This window comes from Cydia splendana, chromosome 7, assembly GCF_910591565.1.
Source record: "Cydia splendana chromosome 7, ilCydSple1.2, whole genome shotgun sequence".
Lineage (NCBI taxonomy): Eukaryota > Metazoa > Arthropoda > Insecta > Lepidoptera > Tortricidae > Cydia > Cydia splendana.
This window is the reverse complement of record NC_085966.1, coordinates 23,223,461-23,245,209: the sequence shown is the minus strand read 5'-3', so window position 1 is coordinate 23,245,209 and position 21,749 is coordinate 23,223,461. Positions and strand designations below refer to the sequence as shown.

The 21,749-nt window shown below is 36.8% G+C and overlaps 1 protein-coding gene and 1 long non-coding RNA gene across 3 annotated transcripts in view; one reads left to right on the top strand and one right to left on the bottom strand.

The window, feature by feature from the left end:
- Positions 1 to 21,749, bottom strand: part of LOC134792430 (uncharacterized) — a 371,120-nt gene that overhangs the window by 156,702 nt on the left and 192,669 nt on the right. The gene's annotated exons all lie outside the window — the stretch shown is intronic.
- Positions 13,980 to 21,749, top strand: part of LOC134792382 (EGFR adapter protein-like) — a 117,774-nt gene continuing 110,004 nt past the window's right edge. Inside the window, exon 1 of one of the 2 annotated variants that reach the window (XM_063763669.1) lies at positions 13,980 to 14,132. In XM_063763669.1, coding sequence (XP_063619739.1) covers positions 14,109 to 14,132 — 24 coding nt within the window. In that variant the 5' untranslated portion in view covers positions 13,980 to 14,108. The remainder of the gene's footprint in view (positions 14,133 to 21,749) is intronic. The other variant, XM_063763668.1, reaches the window with a different exon arrangement.

Below are 21,749 nucleotides of genomic sequence, written 5' to 3'. Positions count from 1 at the left end.
CTATATTCGGATTTTATTCACTGCATTCTTTATATTAAAAGGTAATTTAACTCGCACGGGTTTTAGAGGAAATCCATTTTGAAAGTACTTTTTAAATATTATAAATGAATTTTTCATATTCTTGGTGCTGGCGGGTAAAAGAAATAGAGGAAAAGTTAAAGACGATAAGACTTTAATCTCCTTCTGTACGTACATACATACCCGAGTATTTATTTGTGATTTCTTTATTATTTTTATTAATTTAATGGAAGAAGTCTTTATACAGAAAACCGTATCCATTGTTTACGGATAACACAAATTCAATATAAATTCACCAAGTATTTGCCTTTAAGTATCGTGTTAGTTTGTAAGTTTTGTAATATAAAACCAAAACATAATTGGAGAGGGGTTGTGTACCTTTAAGTTAAAGGATCTTATAAAATTTTATAAAAATGGTTCACTCTCGTTTTGATAATGAAACTTGCTACAAAAAAGGTGGGACCTTATTGGACGTCCCTATCGACCTTTTCGACTGAACACACGGTTGCTGAAAATGAGTAAATACTTAATGATAAAAAATGCACATCACACAATAAGTGTTTTAAAGTAGGTAAGTATTTTGACTCTAGTTTTTTGTTGAGTTTAGAGCTGTTTAGTAATCGATCCATTTAACTGTTTTTATTTCCACTTTAAGCTCTCTGTTATAAGTGGTGTAACAGCAGTCTCGTCTCAGATTTACCTATCTCTTTGAGAAAATAGCTCCCCAATTTTAAGTACCTACCTACCTAAGACGTTTTCGTCAAAAGAGGACTTGAAAGTTGTAGTTAGGTATGAAGGATCAAAATCGGTAACACATACTTAAGAATAATACGGTAACTCTTCTAAGGCATTTACAATTTTTTTTAAATCAATGCAATCAAAATACCCTCGCGACGTGACGCGCAAGCCGAAAATGAGCTCCACCGTGAAATCCTTTTATGTCGCTTGTGTGGGTTGCGTTATTTGGAACATTGTACTCGTATGTGCAGATAAAGTACCTACTGTTCTTTACTTATATACTTATTGAAAATGGAAAAATAAACAAATATAATATTTAATGTACTGCTTTAAACTATAAGTACTATGACTGTACGTCCAAGTTGCAAGCGAAGCGTACAATATAGTAAATATCCAGTAACCCGCTAAACTTCATAGCCCGTTTACAACTACATAATTTTGCTAGAGCGTTGGCTGTCCTCTATAAATACCGTCTACATTTTGTTTCAAAATTCGAAATTCGACAGGGAAATTTACTTAATATTCCAGTCTTAGAAAATAAGGAGACAATTAACTGGAATAACTAGTATGGAGATATTTAAATATTATAACTAACAGTTCAAAGTTTTATATACAAATGACGTTTTGCTGTGTACGTATAGGTGAGGTCACACCTAGGGTAGGAGTAGGTGAGGTGAGGATTATTTGATTTATTTAATCACTTTATACCTAATTATCCACTTCGGGTCGTTGTGCCACAAAAAAGTTAGAAATGTTCTCGAAAATTTCAGGAAAATTTGATTCGAAATTAAGGAAACTTTCATTTTGCAAACGGAAAATTTCGATCCCCTCCACGTACAAGAATATGAGACGTTTCCGTTTTTTTTTATTTTGAAAACCATCCGACGTCATGTCAGTAAGTCTTCAACTAACGAATAATTAGTAAAATTATATTGGACCAACATTGGTACAGATTAATTGGCTCAAAACAATTTCCATGTGTCCCATAAATCATTTACATCGTAAGACATAATGGTCCAACAAGTCTTGAACTGTGAACAGCCGGAAGCCAAACGTCAGAAGATGCTCCAGACTGCTCCAGACTGCGGACTAACTCTAAACACTAACCAGCCGAGATTAAACTGGCCGAACTTTGACGTAAAGGCCGCAGTGTACGAACTAATGACAGTAACTTATCACAAAACTTTTAGGGATTTGCATTTAACGTTCAAATTTCGTACGCAACGATCCAACTCCAGCCTAGTTGTTTATTTCAGTTGCTACAACGCTGCACCAACAATGCTGCTGCAGTAGCAATCCAAAACCTTTAAAGTGACGTTTGGATGTCAACTGCAGCTGTATTACGTTTTCGGCGCCGTTGTTATATGGCGCTGTATCTGTATATTCTCTTTTTTTTTTACTATTATTATTAATCATGTCTTATGAAAATAGGTTGGAATAGTACTGCCAAACCGCGAAACAGTTTGATGGCAGTTAGTTTAGCTCTTGATATACATTTGTGTCAATTAAATATAAACATGCTGTATTATTTTAACTTAATAACTAAGCATGGAATTAATTCTGATTACATATCGGTGCGGTCAAGGTGTTCACAAATATAAAGAGAGAAAGACGTGAAAGTGCATTGTTCAGATATTTATAGCCTCGACTGCTCCGATATTTATTATCTGATGGTGACTGTACCATTGTGCATCGCCCAAACTGTTAACTGTAGATCGGTCGACCTTATGCTTTTTTTAATAAGGTCCGCCGATGTACAGTTAGGAGTGTTAGGACGGTTGTTGCTGTTTGTACGTCTATCCTCCAAGAAACCAGCATCTGAACAAAGCTTGAAATAATTTGTATCTAAAAAAAGTAAAGGAACGTTATCCTCTCTTGGCAGATACCCAGCAGCAGTTCCATTAAATTCGTATAACTATTGTTATTTATTCACAGTTGAATAGTTTAATTCGTTAAGTTTATAGGTAACGGCACTAAACTACTACGTTGATGGCAACGGCAGCAGTTGCGTCTGACAAATAGTGGTGCCTCGTAAAGTTTCGTTGTTATAAAACAGCACCTGTGTGAATGGGAATTTGGTGGCGCCTTAAGGAGTCCACATTTTAGGCGGGTTGTAGTTAGCGGCATTCTGGGGTGGATGGCTGTTACTTGTGATAACTAAGTATATGAATTTTTGGATTCCGATATATAAATGACACCAAAGGGAAATTGCTAAACTTAGCTTTTTACTTATGTAATTGTGTAATGATGTGTGTTTTTGTGACTGAACTGTTTAAAATAATAATATATTACTTTGCTAATCCGCAAAATAACAAACATTAAATTTATATGTCGGGGCGTGACTCCAGAAGGACGTATTGCAGCATTATAGTTCATTATTTTAGACGCCTGTATACAATTGATTAGCAATGTTTGACTACTAGCAATGTTTGCTGTTTGGAAGTTGTAACGAAATTCATAACGTAGAGAGTAACGCCGTCTATTGGCGTATTGTTGAACTAAGATGACAGGTAGAAGGCTTTGGAACGTCAAGAGGTTTCTCTTGGGTGAAGGTAGGCACGAGTTGGCATTTTTGTCGTTATGTTGGTAGACTGGTCAAGCAGGTTGACCAACTTGACGTTGAGGCGGGAGGACTGGAGCAGCGAGGCTCCGCCGCTGGTGGGGAGTCTTGATCGGACCGCGCTAGAAGTCGGACGTACTCGTTAGCCAACCTCGTGCCTAACTCGCCACGTTCCTGAAGGCTTATACCTGAAGGATTATTCTGATAGCTTATAGAATCCAACGTTCTTTAACCATTTAGCTAAGTGTTTTATTCCAAGTGTTATTTTGATTTCTTACGTGTGATTAGAACCTTACCTTTGTAAAATAAAGAGAAGAAGTGTTGTTTTGAAAAGACGTGTCCCGCCGAGTTTGTTGCCGGTCCCAAATAGGGCTAAATCTTCTCGGGTCAGAGGTGTACGGTTGGAGCCGGCCTAGCTTGACTTGAATAAAGACTTGAACGATTTTATGCGATCCTTTTATTTGAGTGCAATCCAAATACATCCCAATAACGCCTAGATATTTTAGTAGGCACTAGTATGGTTAACGAGTTCGAATGTTTATTTCATGCACTTGTAGCAAAGGTAGCATACTGATTTAGCTGTGAAGTAATACATTGAGGTACTATGCCCACTGCCGTCGCCCGTGCCTCCGTCATCAGAAGTTGGGATCCCGTGTCTCGTGTATTGCTTACACAGCCACGCGCTGGGAGTGCGGTGTATTTCCGGTTTGTTTCGGGGACCTACATGCTATAATCTGGACACGTGGTAATGGTAAGCTCACGTGTCTAACCTTCATTGAAAGGTGAGTGCAATTCATTATGTTATTTGGTGAGAATTATTGTGAAATTGTGAATTATGATTGAGGCAGTCTAGCATAACGGTTGTTACGTGACGTCATCTCTGGGATCGTTACGTTTCTTTGTAATTAATTTTTGTAATCCATTTAAATCGAAGCGATCTTGAGTTATTTTGATTTGAAATCCATACTGTTAATTAAAACCAAGTATTAACCATCACGACGTGATATTATTTCATCGCTCACTTGTGAATCTACCCTCAATAATTGATTTTTCATGAAAATACAATTAATTTTTAAAATCCATTTAAATCGAAGCGATCTTAAGTTATTTTGATGTGAAATCCATATTGTTAATTAAAACCAGATATTGGCTGTCGCGACGTGATATTATTTCATCGCTCACTTGTGCATCTACCCTCAAAAAAAATTTTTTTCATGAAAATACAATGCACCGTTAGAAATTGATCCTGCTGATTTGCCAATGCATAGGATTATGTAATCTTTACGTTTAGTAATTAATAAAATTGCGACAAATTATTGCCCGTAATGCCGTGATAGATCACAAATCGTGCATACTATGGAAACATGAGCTACGCATATGAAGATTGATGTTACAGTGTCCTGCAGCCAGAGCCGAGCGAACTTGCAGACACCATTACGCCCCTGACACAGAAGCAGCTGTGCAGTATCTTCTGTGCTGGAGATTTGGAAATAAAAGGACAGGTTTCGTTCTAATTGTTTATTAGTGATTTTTATTTTGAGTGTAATTGCTAAACTAATTAGCTGTCACTTTTCGTGTTATTTTTTTTTAAGAGTTTTAAGCACTTTTGGAACACGTGTTTATACATAGAGTAAAACAAAACACACTCAATGAAGTTTAACTTTTAATTTGAAATAAAAGAATTAAGTCCTGTATCCATTGATAACATGTTTTAGTATCCTCTTCTAGAGCACGCTCGTAATCCTTGAATTTTAATCTACGTACACGATGGAACTGATACCGTGCAAATGATGATTTCAGTATCAGCCAGCTACGATAAACCACATCGTGCATCTCGCCATCTGCTGCAGCAACGCCAACTGCAAGGCGGAAAGCATCAGCCGTCGTGCTTGGGTTGGACTTCCTTTGGACGCGTGCATCATACTTTATTAATCTGGTGAGCAGTTCACATTTCGTTGGGATTATTTTGAGATGTTTTACTTCTGTTTAGAACTTTACTTCTGAGCGAGTTTCTGTAGTTGTTGTTGTACTCAGGGGCTGACCAGGAGGTTCGGTCGTCCTTGAGGATTGTTCATGTGTGTTGGTCTTTCTTAGGGGCTGTCCATGGATTTCGGTCGCCCTTGAGAATTGATCAGGAATATCGGTCATCCTCGGGAACTGTCCATGGATTTCGGTCGTTCTTGAGGATTGTCCAGGAAAGTCGGTCGTCCTGGGGTTATCCTCGGAGTTACCTGGTTAAGGCTAGGTGGCTGTCGGTTACCCCAGGATTGTCCAGGAATGTCGGTCGTCTTCCGGGGTTGTCCATGTGGTTCGGTCGCCCTGGAGGATTGTCCAGGAATATCGGTCGTCTTCAGGGGTTGTCCATGGAGTTCGGTCACCCTTAGAGATTGTCCAGGAATGTCGGTCATCCTCAGGAACTGTCCATGGATTTCGGTCGTTCTTGAGGATTGTCCAGGAAAGTCGGTCGTCCTGGGGTTGTCCTCGGAGTTACCTAGCTAAGGCAAGGTAGCTGTCGGTTACCCCAGGATTGTCCAGGAATGTCGGTCGTCTTCCGGGGTTGTCCATGTGGTTCGGTCACCCTGGAGTATTGCCCAGGATTATCGGTCAGTTAAGCAAAGAGTTTGAGAGAAAATAGACTTGTAATTTTGTATCATGTTTAAGGACTTTAAGGTTAATGAACTATCTGTTGTCCGTTATTTTCATGTGAATACTTTTTTTCATTACTTTCATAAAATAAAGACAATACTTTGTGACATGGTCAACTCTTTATTATTATTCACATGGTCAGGTTGGCCGAGTTTTAGAGCAATTACTGTTGCAAATTTATTTTCCTTTTCAGATACGGCTCGCTCACACGGGGACGTGTGAACCGCAGGACGGCCGTGTCGGGGCGTGACTCCAGAAGGACGTATTGCAGCATTATAGTTCATTATTTTAGACGCCTGTATACAATTGATTAGCAATGTTTGACTACTAGCAATGTTTGCTGTTTGGAAGTTGTAACGAAATTCATAACGTAGAGAGTAACGCCGTCTATTGGCGTATTGTTGAACTAAGATGACAGGTAGAAGGCTTTGGAACGTCAAGAGGTTTCTCTTGGGTGAAGGTAGGCACGAGTTGGCATTTTTGTCGTTATGTTGGTAGACTGGTCAAGCAGGTTGACCAACTTGACGTTGAGGCGGGAGGACTGGAGCAGCGAGGCTCCGCCGCTGGTCGTTAGCCAACCTCGTGCCTAACTCGCCACGTTCCTGAAGGCTTATACCTGAAGGATTATTCTGATAGCTTATAGAATCCAACGTTCTTTAACCATTTAGCTAAGTGTTTTATTCCAAGTGTTATTTTGATTTCTTACGTGTGATTAGAACCTTACCTTTGTAAAATAAAGAGAAGAAGTGTTGTTTTGAAAAGACGTGTCCCGCCGAGTTTGTTGCCGGTCCCAAATAGGGCTAAATCTTCTCGGGTCAGAGGTGTACGGTTGGAGCCGGCCTAGCTTGACTTGAATAAAGACTTGAACGATTTTATGCGATCCTTTTATTTGAGTGCAATCCAAATACATCCCAATAACGCCTAGATATTTTAGTAGGCACTAGTATGGTTAACGAGTTCGAATGTTTATTTCATGCACTTGTAGCAAAGGTAGCATACTGATTTAGCTGTGAAGTAATACATTGAGGTACTATGCCCACTGCCGTCGCCCGTGCCTCCGTCATATATAAATAAATATAAATAATATTTTTGTTTTAATTAGTATGGATTTTCGGGAAGAAACGCCAGATTCTATTAAATATACAGAAGATGATGCTCAGTAAAAACGTGAAAAAGTAAAAAAAACTGTAGAGTTTTTATACACTTCTTCGACAAAATTTGCATGTTCGCAACAGCTGTGTCAGTGCTGCAAACGTTATTACGCGGATTTATGCTAAATTTATTTGTTGCTCGCAAGAACAGATTTATAGTCAGATAAGCTTAAATTCTCAGTATGCTCTGGCTCTGGACGAAAAACCGATCCGTTTAAATTTCAAAGGATACATTTTATGATAAGTAAGTACAGCAGTTGATAATAGACGTTATTGTTTATGTACCTACTTACATTCTGGGAGGTGGAGGATTTATTAAAAATCCATTTGTCACGTTGTTACCCATTGCAGTGCAAACCTTACATGCATGAGTTATGGCACTTAATCGCGGAAACTTTACTGCTATATCTTAGAATACTTGCGCCGCCGTTACACACGAGCTTTATGTGTTAGTTACTGCTAAACAAATTACTTTCTTCCTCTAAACGAGCAAGTGCCAGCCGGTTACATTTGTATCATTTTAGCGAATCATATTTTTGTAGGTAACTAGTCAGATTCAGCTTTTTTAGAGTTTTTCTGATGTTGAAATTATTCTCCAAAAATGCTTATGCATTTTGTTGTAAAGGAAATTGCTCCTTTATTTCATATGAATAAGGTGCTAAATTGCTTCTATCAGTTCACGGGTCCGCACATGTCTATGCTAAACAATCGGAGATCGGAAATAGGTTGGAATCTGCAATGGAATGGTCCCTGATGTGGACTATTTCAAGGAGGCTTCTCAGGAAGTTGAAAAATACTATATTTCGAGCGACCAGCAGTCTAAGTAAAAACTTAGTTTAATTCTTACATTTGTTTATCAAAACGGATTAAATAAATTGAAATTGACGACTACAGGATTGCAGGATTAATCAAACTTTTCATCTAAGTAAATATTGTAAATAATGAAGTTACAATATACCTATCAAAGCTTACATTCATCACAATATTAAAAAATATATATATAGAAAGGTCTATCCGAACAGTTAAGTTTTTCCGTATACTTATTACTCTACTATCCAGGGTTCAAATTAAACTAGATACGACGGCAAATACGCATATATTGGGTTTAAGAATAAAACTTAAGGTTTGGGTTGTGTGGATTCAAATGTCCCTATTTATGCAATATTCAAAATATATACCCGATCTTAATACCTAGGTACATATTATATAGGTTGTTTGCAACTGAAATCGTTACCAACAGGAGTCACTACCAAATTGAGAACCAACTTTATGAAAATACTAATCTTAAATATCTTACTGTGGTAGGATAATTCCTTAATATATTTCGATTTTACTAAGCACCTTCACCAATTACATATTATGGAGCCGTATCAGATGTACATATTATATAGTAATTATGGCTTAATGTAAAATGGTCACTAATCATATTTCAAAACAGAACCTGCCTAAAATTTGGCTATCTGTATCATTAATACACAGAGCTGCAGATAAGTAATCATTTTTGGTATTCGCTTATAGATTTCATGTGAAATGCTCTTTTTCGATTGCGCGTTCAATTCCAAAACTAATCTAATCTCAACACTATTTGAATTCCTACAAGCTTGAGGCCGAATCTGTTTTAACAATTTGATATTGTTTTCCGTTATTTTGATACGACCTCGATCTGCATGCTGTATCAAACAGCATGAGCAACTAACGCTGATTGGTCCTCCACTTCTCACGAGATGCAATCTGGAGTCGTCTCACAAGGTTCGCGCTTATTGGTGCACGCGAGAATACTCGTATAACGGGACTCAAGGTCGTATCCAAATAAAATCATTTGAAACAGGATGGGCCTTCTTGTGTATCCAAAGGTAATGCATAAACTGATACAAATATGGATGCCAATGCCTGCACCGCATTTGACTTCTACGAGTGTGAATCTCGTACTTACCGTGCACTGTCGATTGCAAACTCAATACAAGTGCTAGTGTGGAATGGAAAAGATGCTCGTTGTCGCTCTGTATGTAGAACAGGATTTTCCATTTTTACTGAGTATTTTATTTATTTCATTTATTGCGCTATGATTTAAATATATATTAAATGTACACTGGAAAAGTTAGTAACTATATTATCACATTATATAGTTATAATCTGGAAAAAAGATAAGTAGTAAGCGAAAGTAAATTTTATATTGTGTTAAACGTATTCACTTTAAACATTTTCGTTTAGAAACCAGGATTATAAAAAAAAATTACGTAATGAGTACCGTACATTTTCTGAGAAACTTTGTTTACCAACACTGTTTATAGTGAATACGTGACCTAAAACGGGAGGCCAATTCGAACGTACACTTGATAACTAAATGATGTAAGTTACCTACTTATTATTAAAATTACTGATATTGCAATTAATTATTACTCCCTTAACCCTATTTTCCCGTGGCGCCGTAACAGCTTCTCCCATAAAGTATCAGAAAAGTAACCGTTTATCCAATAATCCCGCCTTATTACTCCGTCGTCGCCGGCACCTGCTCCCGCCGCCGTATGCTCATGATTTGGAGCGTGGGCGAGGCGATTGTACGGCGAACCAGTGTAATGTGGAATTGAGGTCCATGAGCTTAGTTAGTTTTATGAAAAACGTATAAAAAGACATACAAAGGCCGTCTAATAGTAGGGCAAACAGTACACAGAGTGCGCTCGTACTTTGAGAAATAATCCCAATCCCAATGATGAATTTAAAGGCCACGTATATTACCGTTAAGATCACACTTCGCTGGTTTGGCTTGGGTTGAATGTTCAGAAGCTATAAGAATAACAGCTCTACTTGAAATACTTCCGAAACGGCGCGAGATGCCTCTGATTTATGCCCTGACTTGGTGCAATGGACCAAGTGAAGTGCGCAGCGCAGCGCTCACGTATCACGCTTACATCGGGACTAATGGAGCCTTAACGATCTTAGCGATTCAGTTGTCGATTTGCAATTGCATCAATCGAAAAGTTTGCTCCCAGATAATAAAGTTATAGGACTTTTTATCTCAGAAAGCAGGACGAGGCGTTTAGTGTTAGAAGCTATTCGTGTACACGAATTAATGTACTCATCATCACTAAAACGTATCGGCCATTATTAGTTAGGTTTCGGTCAAGGATTTGTGATAAACCAGCGATGCATTATTATCTGGTAACCTGCCAAATCTGAGAATCATTTCTCATCTGATGACGCTGAAGCTGACGCATAGTTTTGCGGAAGTTATTAAATTCCAATTAAATTTCAAACGTTGATATGAATATAACTTACAAGTTCAAATTTCAGAAACAACGGTCTACAAAACCTAGTCTTTAAATGCTAAAGGATCGGCCACACCACTGCTGAAAAAATGTTGAAGCTCGTAAATGTGTGAACAATTATATGTACCTACATCGCTACTTGTAGTTCATATAGGGATGTTGCGAATATTCGCATCCGCATCCGCGGAACATCCGCATTATTTTCAACATCCGCATCTGCATCTGCATCCGCATAAAATCGATGCGGAGCATCCGCATGATGCGGATGTCGACCAAGTCGGTAACAGGAACGTATTAGCGGCGGCGCCGGCAGCGTAAGTGCTAGATAATTTCGTCATTATATATAACGAAATCGTCTAGATCCCGAAAAGTCGGCCAAGTTACTGTTTATTACATAAAATGCAAACGCATTCTTGCTCAAATACTAAACGTTTCATTTTTTTAAAATAAAAAATGCTAAAAATGTAATATTTGACGTTTTTTAAGTACCAAATCATGACATCCGCATCCGCATCCGCATCCGCGGATGTGAGGCTTTAAATATCCGCATCCGCATCCGCGGATGTCAAAAAATCTGCATCCGCAACATCCCTAGTTCATATGTGGCCTGGACGCCGATTTTTGAAAATCGAGTGCTCGATTTCATCACTCGAAACTCGGTGGATAACAGCGAAAATATAATTTGTGAAATACGAGCGATAGAAATTGGGAATCGAGTGGTATTGACTACTCGTTATCAATTCTATTAGTAGAATTTAAATGCCGGGTACTGCAGATATTATTGAACAAAATACACGAAATCGAGCGGTCGAAATTCAAAAATCGGCCCCCTGTCCTTAAACCATCTCTTAAACCAATTTTGAATCTCCTGTTTAAACTATCAAGAAACCCCACAGGAGATGAAGTATTCGCAAGTTTGAGATCAACTTGACCCGCAAGTTGCGACCGAGTTCCCGCAAACCGCAAACATGGAGGATCCGCTGAATTGGCTGACCCGTGCCCTGTCGATGAGCGGTATCGACCCCGAAACTGCGTAATTAGTATGTAATTATCTACCAACTTGTCCTGTGATTCGGTAATTTTCGCTCTGGGTTTGCGACAGTGTGGTTAAGACCGATACAAGATCCTGAGATTCCTTGAGATTCGAATTTAGAATTACCATCATTCATAAATCGCAAGGAGCGGTATGAAATATTAAAATGTTTTTATTATATTTAATTACACAAACGGGTCTACCGCGATATAATTTCATTGTTTTTACCTTAAATTCCGACGTTTCAGCTGAGTTGCACCAGCTGTGGTTACGGAAAGACTGACGTCCCAGCAAATGTCAGCTGAGATATAAATAAAACACCACTAAACTATCCGAAATTAGTTTTTGAAGTGAAAACTTCTTTAGCGGCGCTGAGCACTTTTTGAGGTGGGGAAAAAATTATAAACTGGCGTAACGCGCTGACGTCATGTGTGACGGACAATGTTATTCACCAAAGAACTTTAGTCATAACGTATCATAATCAGGTCAATTATTTAAAACTGGACTTTTATATTAAGCAATAAAGCTCAATGTTCTAATCTTGTACGGGCTGAAATACGAGGATCTCATAGTTACATTATAACTTTATATCACTTCAATATAATTCAATAAAGCTACATGTTGATGAAATCGCTAATAAAAGTGAACCCTAGTACTGGTGAATAAAACTCAAAATATCATGACCAAATATATTGCAAGGTAACTTTACAATTTCTATTCGCATTTTAAACAATTAACGCTACAAATTTAAGCTCACTGGCCAGCAATTTCGGAACTAAACTTTTTCAATAGAAAGGAGGATGGGTCAATTATACATAGTGCTGCAGACATTTTGGACTAGTCATTGAGTTTTCACTTCTGTCGGCACTCCCGGAGTGCAACCCGTTGTTTTGTTTTTGCATGTAGAATCGTCTTAAAGGCTGAGGATCAAAGTAGTGAAGCTGTTTGCAGTATGTAGTATTGGTTTTCCAAACATGATATTTTAATTTCACATCTAATTTAAATTTTATAGTCTCAGATGCATTACTATGTCAATTAGTAATATTATTAATGTATTGAATAAATAACGTATTAATTTAACTTTTAAATGGCCAGTTCGGGTTTCAGGGTAATATATAGCTTTAATTTTTAGTTGGTATTAAGATTAATTAATTATGCGATTGAATACCTCACTGTATTTGTGGTAGGTATTATCCATTGTCCACAATAATGTAGTAATTGCCGGATTAATATTCTGGATGTAAATTGGAAACGAATACGTGGCATCTCGAAAATTAAAAATATTTAATGTGCATTATTTATAGGGGAATTGGAATAATTTTAGTTAAATTACCAATTTGTAGGTATACATAGCTATATATTAAAAATATTTATAAAACAAATTTAAACTGTCATCAGGGATGCTTGTTAATTTAGATACATTTGGCCTTTTAGATATAGCCTTCAATATGATAAAGGAGTAAAATCAAAACGTTGTTAAGCTTCGTTGTTATAGTTGAAGAGCCCGGTGGCTGCCTTCGTGGCACCACGGCGAAGTTCGGAGGACCCGAGTCAGGCGCAGAAACTTATTGAGATTAATGTCGCAATTATTTTCACTTCTCATGCCTGTGAAGTTTGTCTTTATTGATGAGTGTTGGCTTTCGGCTACATCTATTTTGATTCAAAATACATACATAAAATTTAAATATTTTAATAACAAAACAAAGTAAAAATCGTTCTGTAGGTTCATCATACACATATTGGTTAGTTAATTTAATGAATAAAAGTAACTAAAAAGGTCCTGGAAGCAAATCATAAGGTCATTCTTTTTTGTGATATCAGTTCTTCAGTCATGATTGAGGCTTTATATTTATTTATTTACTGCCACAGCTCCCGTCCTCAAAATGAACTTTAACTTGGAACCTAAAACTTCTCGATTAAACCGTAATGTCCGAACATTTGCAGTACTCGATGGAAGAGGACTGTCACTTCAAAACAAGGCCTGGACGCGAGCCAAGCACTCTTTCGATTCCGTTGAGTAATTTAATTCAATTTAACGACTATCAGCTGTTAAGAACGTAATCTTTAAAACTATATTAACTATAGGTAACTATCATATAGGTACATTTTTCCTAAAAATCGACTCACCCTTGACCTTTCTCATAGGTTCTGTAGGTAATATGAACCCTAGTTTAGGAGATAAAGAAATATTTGTCTATTTGCTTAAATAACTTCAAAATACCTTACAATTATAAAATATATATTTGAATACGATGAATTAAATCACACGATATAAATAAGTAGTTGGCAAAACCAGTAGTACCAAATTTTAACTTAATCGGTCCAGTAGTTTCGGCTTCAAATTGGCTGTGACAGACGGACAGACAGACACACGAGTGATCCTATAGGTTCCGTTTCTTTCTAAAAACGATTAGCTACTATGTTTACCACTCGATATCGTTGGATAAGAATGTCTAGAAGTATAAATAGTCGTAATTCGTATAGCGTCACCCACCTGAGCGCCGCAGACGCCGGTCCGACCGGTTCCCCTGTGCAGTGCGCCGGCCGCTCGCGCAGTACCAATCCGCGCCTCGCAAAAACTAGTGTCCCGGTATTTTTGTGATTGTGTTGTGCCTTTGTGAACCTTATTGGAATGTGATAGGGCTCGTTGATGGTCAGTGAGTGATTGTGTTGTGACAGTGCTGGGATGACGGAGTATGCTGGCTGTGCGCAATGCCGAGGTTGGTGTGTTTTTGGAGCCCCTGAAGGTTCATGAATGACTAGAATAAATGTTGTGGATTGAAATTACATTCCAATACCTAGCTGAAATTTCATTCCAAAGCCAAGAGTTATGGAGCCTTGGCGTTGTAACCATTATGCATGTAAATTTTTTTTCAAGGTTAATCCGTGCAAAATTATCTTTGTTAAAAATCCGAAAACGCCTTTCTACCAGATTCACAAAATCTTGCTGTTATAGTGCCATTTTAATTATTGGCGGGTTCTTTCTACATCAACTGGTTTGAAAATACCACAGAATAAATAATAGTACTAGGTACAGAAGACTCACTCTCTAACAAAACGCGTCTGTTACGATCAGCACAGATTTGGCCGCTAGGTGGCGACAGCGCCACGCGCGGCTTATGGCTTTCCCCAAAATTGGCGTGGAACGGATGTACTTTTAGCTACCTGTAGCAAAGCGACGAAAACGCGTAGTGAGCCACGCCTGGCAATACAAGGAAGAAAATAATATCTTCTTAGGCTCCTGAAATTTATGCGCACCTCCTGGGATAGAGCAAACTTGGATTACATGCATTTAGGAAATTTAGGACCAAATGAAATTATTAAAACGATTTCCAGCATGCTGGGAATTAATTCCTCAAAACGCCATTTTTGGATCTAACTAATTTGATTGGCCCAAAATGATATTTTTGCCAAACTGTGAGGTAGGTACCAACAGCAACACACTTGACTGGCCATTCGTGTAACTTATATCTTTGCACTCTCTAAGCTTTAGAGTATAGCTCATTTAACAGCGTGGAGTGGACAATATTGCCCTCCTAAGCCCAAAAGCGCTATCTCAAAACAAATGATTTTGAAAATGGAATATTCAGTCATAGAAACCATAGTCTAATAAAACATGGTCTTCTATTCCGAGAGTGACACAGGCCTACGTCACAATAACATGGCCGCTATAATATATAGCGCTATCGCATATTATCATATAGCGCTGTCGCATGATGACGTAGGCTTGTGTCAGTTAGGTGACCTAGAAAAGACGGGAATGGAGTACCAGGCGGAGTATATTATTATACCATGATAGAAACTAAAGTATAAGTTAGCAATGAATTTTCTTTTGAGATAGCGCTCTTTGGCTTAGCAGGGTAGAATAGGAGGTAGGTAAAACCTACTAAATTATTAATTTAATAAACTAAAGCAATAATTCACTTGCACCTTGCAATATAGTATTATTTACGAGTCCAGCGGGGGTCAACTCCGACGTGGTGGATGCAAATTTTGCACGTAACCGAAACTGATTAAACTAAGCGCAAATGATCGTGTATTCTCAATGTTGTTGTTCGGGCATAATATCGAGGTGGCAATGAGATTTAAAATATGAATGAAGTTTTAGAATCTTCAGGGTCATGTTTTGGTATGGAAGGCAATTCCCAGACACTGGAACTAGGTCATTAAATTTTACTTAATTTGGTTGTAAAATCCAAAATAGACCTTTCAAAGTCAAAGTCAAAGTCAAAAATACTTTATTCATGTAGGCCTAGTAACAAGCACTTATGAACGTTTTACATAATAATAATTATATTATCTTAAGCTAATTATCATAGCAATTTATTGAAGTTAATATTATTCCATAGTAATATTGGATTATTATACAGATCAAATTTAATACTAAGAATTTCACAAAAAGATCGTCAAACATAAAAAATTGTATAAAAAATACTACTCTAGAATGTTTCTAGAATAAAATCGGCTACAAATATAATGACCACCAAAAAATACTTTGGTACCCTAAATAAAAAAATCATGCTTACCAAAAAAAATTACTGAACACCAAAAAAATAAGGCCTAAAAATACAAAAGTACCACCACTTTAATTACGACTGCACTTCAAATTGTATTCAAATACCAAATATATTGAATGATCACCAAAAATCATTAATGATCACCAAATCTTGAAGACCAAATTAATGCGATATTTTCACCTAAATAAACCACTATGATTACCAAAAAATTTATACATATTACCAAATAAAGTAAACTGATGCCAAAATTACTAGCCCCTCCCGCTCAACCCCCCGTAGCCCGCACCGCATACCTACCTAACCTAATCTACTTTTCTAGTAGCATTTCGTTATGCTACTAGAAAAGTAAGTTAAACTGCTATCAGTTAAGTGGGTTAGGTTAGGTTAGCACTGCGACCCTTACAGAAACGAAATGGTACTAGAAAAGTAGGTTAGGTTAAGTTTCAACTGCTACCCATACAGATACGAAACGCTACTAGAAAAGTGGGTTAGGTTAGGTTTGAACTGCGACCCTTACAGAAAAGAAATGCTACTAGAAAAGTGGGTTAGGTTAGGTTTGAACTGCGACCCATACAGAAACGAAATGCTACTAGAAAAGTGGGTTAGGTTAGGTTTGAACTGCGACCCTTGCAGAAAAGAAATGCTACTAGAAAAGTGGGTTAGGTTAGGTTTGAACTGCGACCCTTACAGAAACAAAATGCTACTAGAAAAGTGGGTTAGGTTAGGTTAGAACTGCGACTGTTACAGAAATAAAATGCTACTAGAAAAAGGTGACGAAGTGGATTAATTAATTTAATAGGATAACGATATATTAAATGATTGCACATTTTTAATTAAAATGTGGTTACAATTTTGTGATCATTTACTATTTTTGCGTTTACAATGATTATTTTGGAGCCATTTGCTTTAATAGGATAGCAAGATTTAAAAATTTGGTTATCATTTTACATTAAAATGGAGTTCTAATTTTGGTGGTCATTTACTATTTTTGGGTTTACAATGATTATTTTGGTGTCATTTTCTTTAATAGGATAGCAAGATGTAAAAATTTGGTTATCATTTCACATTAAAATGGGGATTGAAATTTGGTAATCATTGACTATTTTTGGGTTAATAATGATTATTTTGGTGTCATTTCCTTTAAAAGGATAGTAAAATGTAATAAAATTGGTAATCATTTCACATTAAAATGGTGTTATAATTTTGGTGATCATTCATGATTTTAGGGTGGTAAAATAGATTTTTTTGGTATTAAATTTTACTAAATCTGGTGATCAGTTAAATAGCAGCCAATAAAATCTAAATGTCAATAACAAATGTCAATAAAACATAACAAAGAAGTACATACATTGAATTATCCATTTCGAGTCACAATTAATCCCACGTTGTTTTATCACTCATGTAGTCTTGTCTTGTGTGGTTTTTAGAAATAAGTTTACGCTTTACGTTAATTCGTAATTCTTAAATTTATTAATTGATAATTCAGTAATATGGTTTGGAAGTTTATTATAAAGTCTTACACAATTACCCACGGATGATTTTTTAATTTTATGGAGCCGTGTGAAGGGCACTGCGAGCTTATGTTTATTTCTAGTATTAATATTATGAATGTCACAGTTTTTCTTAAAGTTAACAATATTTTTATGTACATACATAATATTCTCATAAATATATTGACAGTGCACTGTCATTATGTCAATTTCCTTGAATTTATCTCTAAGTGAGTCTCTATGGTTCAATTTATATATTGCTCGAATAGCCCGCTTTGCAGAACAAAAATGGTATTTATCTCTGAAGCACCACCCCACAGTAAAATACCATATGACATAATGCTATGGAAGTAACTAAAATATACTAATCGAGCTGTTTTCACGTCAGTTAACTGACGGATTTTGCTCACTGCAAAAGCTGCAGAACTCAGTCTATTCGAAAGAGTAGCAATATGGGGACCCCATTGAAGTTTGGAATCTAAAGTTATACCAAGAAAAACTGTACTATCAACTAATTCCAATTCCTCATCCTTCACAATGACTTTTATTTTCTATTACTGTTAAAATATAGTACCTACCTATATTCAATATTTTTTGTCTTATTTGATGTGTGTGTGTAATTCACAATTCAGGTGCATGTGTTTTGCAACAATTCAGCGGCCATTTCGATGACGTCATTACGCGGGAAATTTCCTGCGACACTGGCAGGGGTCATTGGGGTCCCAAAACTGCAGTTGGTACTGACCAAGCCTATAACATTGTAATAGACCCCCCGACATAAACTCGCTTATGCTAGGCTAGCGCTTACAATAGTAGCCCTGTATCGTTATCAGGGTTGAACAAGCGTTGCAAAATACATTGTGGACGGTATAAATAAACTAAACTAATTTGTCGATTCTGCTGTTTGGCGAGCGATTTCTTACTTATATCGATTATAATACCTACAGTACACTGAGCGAAGTTACAGTCGTATAAGAATTTTAGTTATTCGATCTGTTTCCGATATGATAGGTAGGTACTCATCTGTCAGTGGCCTATAACTAATGATATCAATACTAGTCTCAATGAATAGCGTAATCTGTGCAATTATGGCACAAAAAGACAACATCGAGTTCAGTTTTCAAGTTAAGACTATAAAAGTAAAGTTTCTATTGATTTTTTTTTAATTTATGTAATCAGATTCTTTATGAACTCAATTTAGAAAAGTGGAAAAAATTCTAGGTTGAAGACATTTGGAACTTTTGGAAGGGTTATTTTTAAGTATTTTTGCATTTAAGTATTTTATTCTTGCATTACTATGATGAATGCACTAAGAATAATTCAGCTATGCATAAACAAAATGGTCACACCTCCACTTTAATTAAAATGAAAATTGCATTTTAATTTCAGCAGCAACAAGCATTAACATTTAATCTTTAAATAAGCTTTTGAAATAATATCCCCAACTGATTGCGGTATTGAGTGTATTTGCATAATTTATTTGAAGGTTTTAAATATTGATAGTGAAAGGTCAAGTGCGGTCAGCCGAGTCGTCGTGAGCTCGTGAGCTTTTGGCGAATGTTAAAAAGTTGTAAGTTGCAAATGGGAGGCGGATTCATATTTTATTAATGTGATTTTATTTGACAATACAGTTCCTGCAGTTCATGTCGTGTCGCCCATGTCAAAATGTATATTTTATTTTTATAAGTCGAAAAGACTGGCGGAATTACTAATGCACTTATGAGTAGAATTTTTAGGAACTTAAATTACCTATTTACTGACCATTTGATTTAAAAGGTCCGGGGTCTTTGCTCCTCGTTGCATACTAATCTGAGATCGAACCGCGTGGGCGGACTACTTTGAAACATTTTTTAATAAGAATAAGAGAAGCACATTAAAGTGTCTTTTGTACTGTAATGTTACTCGATTTTATTAACCTTAGAGTGGTGGACGGCCGACCAATGGTAGGTTGAGTCAACCAATTTTGAAAATTATATCTTCTTAGGTACGTAAATGTATCAAAAATTACATAGATACTATCAGCAAGACATGTTTAATATGCCAACGTTTAAGGGGTGTCAAGTTCACATCTATTTCGTTATTTACAAGTGTTTCGCCCATACAATACTTCTAAGCGCCCAAGTAAGTAGTTGGAAGCACCTTAGCGTAGACGGACTCTAGTAATATACCTTTTTTTAGTTAATGCTATGCTCAAGCTAAGAGTACTTTTAGATGCTCAAACTCTCTCTCTCAAGATAAACAGTTTTAGTTGCGATGAACAAAAGTTAAATTTATTAATTGATAACTTTTAACTTTATTACAATTTCTTATCTAAGCTTGTGGACCTTGTGGTGCATCCATTGACCTCGTTAATTCTTTGTTTCTAACAAGTTACAGTGAAATACAAGAATTTATTCACATTGTATAATTCTGAAAACAGTTTGTTTGAAAATAATTTGCTGCAGTATTTCTAAATAAATGCATAAAAATGTTGCAACAACTATTATAAATGCAAATTAAGTGTTCTTGCACTCGGTCACCAAGGGTCACAGCGTATACGAACAGTTAGTTCACTCTACTATAAACTATAACTTGATAATTTATTAAGAAAATGCACTGCAAGCGAGATCCATAAATAGCATTTATTTACAATACAATACCAAATTTCGAATAAGTCTAGGCTAAAGTTTAGACTTTGATTAGGCTTTGATAGGCTTACAAAATATAGCAAGTACCTGGGGCCCACTGACTAACAGTCCGCCGGACGGTATCGGCCTGTCTCGGAACTGTCAAAATTTTGTTCTAACGGACAGGCCAATACCGTCCGGCGGACTGTTAATCAGTGGGCCCCTAAAGCGCACTCTAATATAATAAAACTGAATTCAACTTTGAATAACTTTACTGTATTTTTTTTGTTGTGTTGCCGGAAAGCATGCAGGGTAATGAAGCTCGCCGCAAGCGCCACATGCGACCGCGTCCTTAACGTGCTGTAATTCTGCTTTTAACCGACTTTAGAAAAAGGAGGAGGTTGACAATTTATGAGATTTTTTCCTATAATGAGAAATTTGTTTATACTTCTGTGATACGATGCATAATCGAATTTAAACTGTTGTGAGACATACTAACATTGAATAATTTTACGGTTTAGACTCACTTCAAAGACAAGTGAAACAAGTGAGTCTAAACCGTAAAATTATTCAATACAATGCATAGTTTAAGAACTAAATATCGTTCCTGTTAATTCTGCCTTTCCACATGAGGCTTTTTGATTTTCTTGTTTGCAATACATAATATGCATACGACTGATTACATAAAATAAAACAAAATATGCCAAAACTTTTACAAATAAAAGTATTTCAAATTCAAGTTTTTGTATTTTTTTCAAATATTGTAACATTTTAAGGCATTAAATACAAAACGCTTAATTTTGGTATCTTCTTCGCCTAGCAGATTATATTCTATGTAAAAACCTATATGACAAATGCAAGTAGCAAATTAAAATAATCAAAATGTACAAATACAACAGAGAAGATAACGTAAATGTAACCTAAAATTAAAACTACCTACTGTAAAATAACAACACCCTTGAATATATTTATCCATTTATTTTCTTGTCTTATTCCAATTCACAATAATCTCATCTTATGACAACCGTTTGCTAGCACAACTCAACAACCAACTGAGACCCGTCGGCCGAGTGTAGTTTCTTTTTATACCCAACCAATAACAGTCTTCAATTTCAAACTACCCTTAACTTTAAAAACGAATTAACTAGGTATGCTAAATACCAAAAACCCTACACTCGTCCATCCTGACTCCGTGTATGTCCTCATACACGTGCCAGGTGGAAACCCTACACTTGGCCGACAGACTACGTATACTTAACAGTGGATACACTAATCGCAAACCGATCAATTTCTTGCGATCAGAGTTAATGTGTAGGATACGAACCAGTTCTATTCTCGCACCTACTACTTAATTGTGTCAGCACACGAACCGATCATTTCTCGTGACTTAAAACAGTTTCAATCAGTCATCAGCACGTCAAAATCTCAAAAACATCGTGTAAATAACCTTTCGTATGCCTGGTCCCGTATACGTACCACACAATTTGGACTATAATTTACAGTTTCAAGGTTATTAATTCAGTAGTAAATTTTGACTAAGGCATACGAAGGGTTAAAATTGTTACTCTTCTGCCGGAGACATCCACTCGACATCGACCAGAGGCCGACACCGATGTCATCAGAATGGACGACCGTCGAGCGGTGAGAAGGGCCCTGGCTCTGGAGGTCAGCGCGCGCGGGCTGCGGCGCGGCCGGGGCACGGGAGCGCGGAGCGGCGGTCGCCG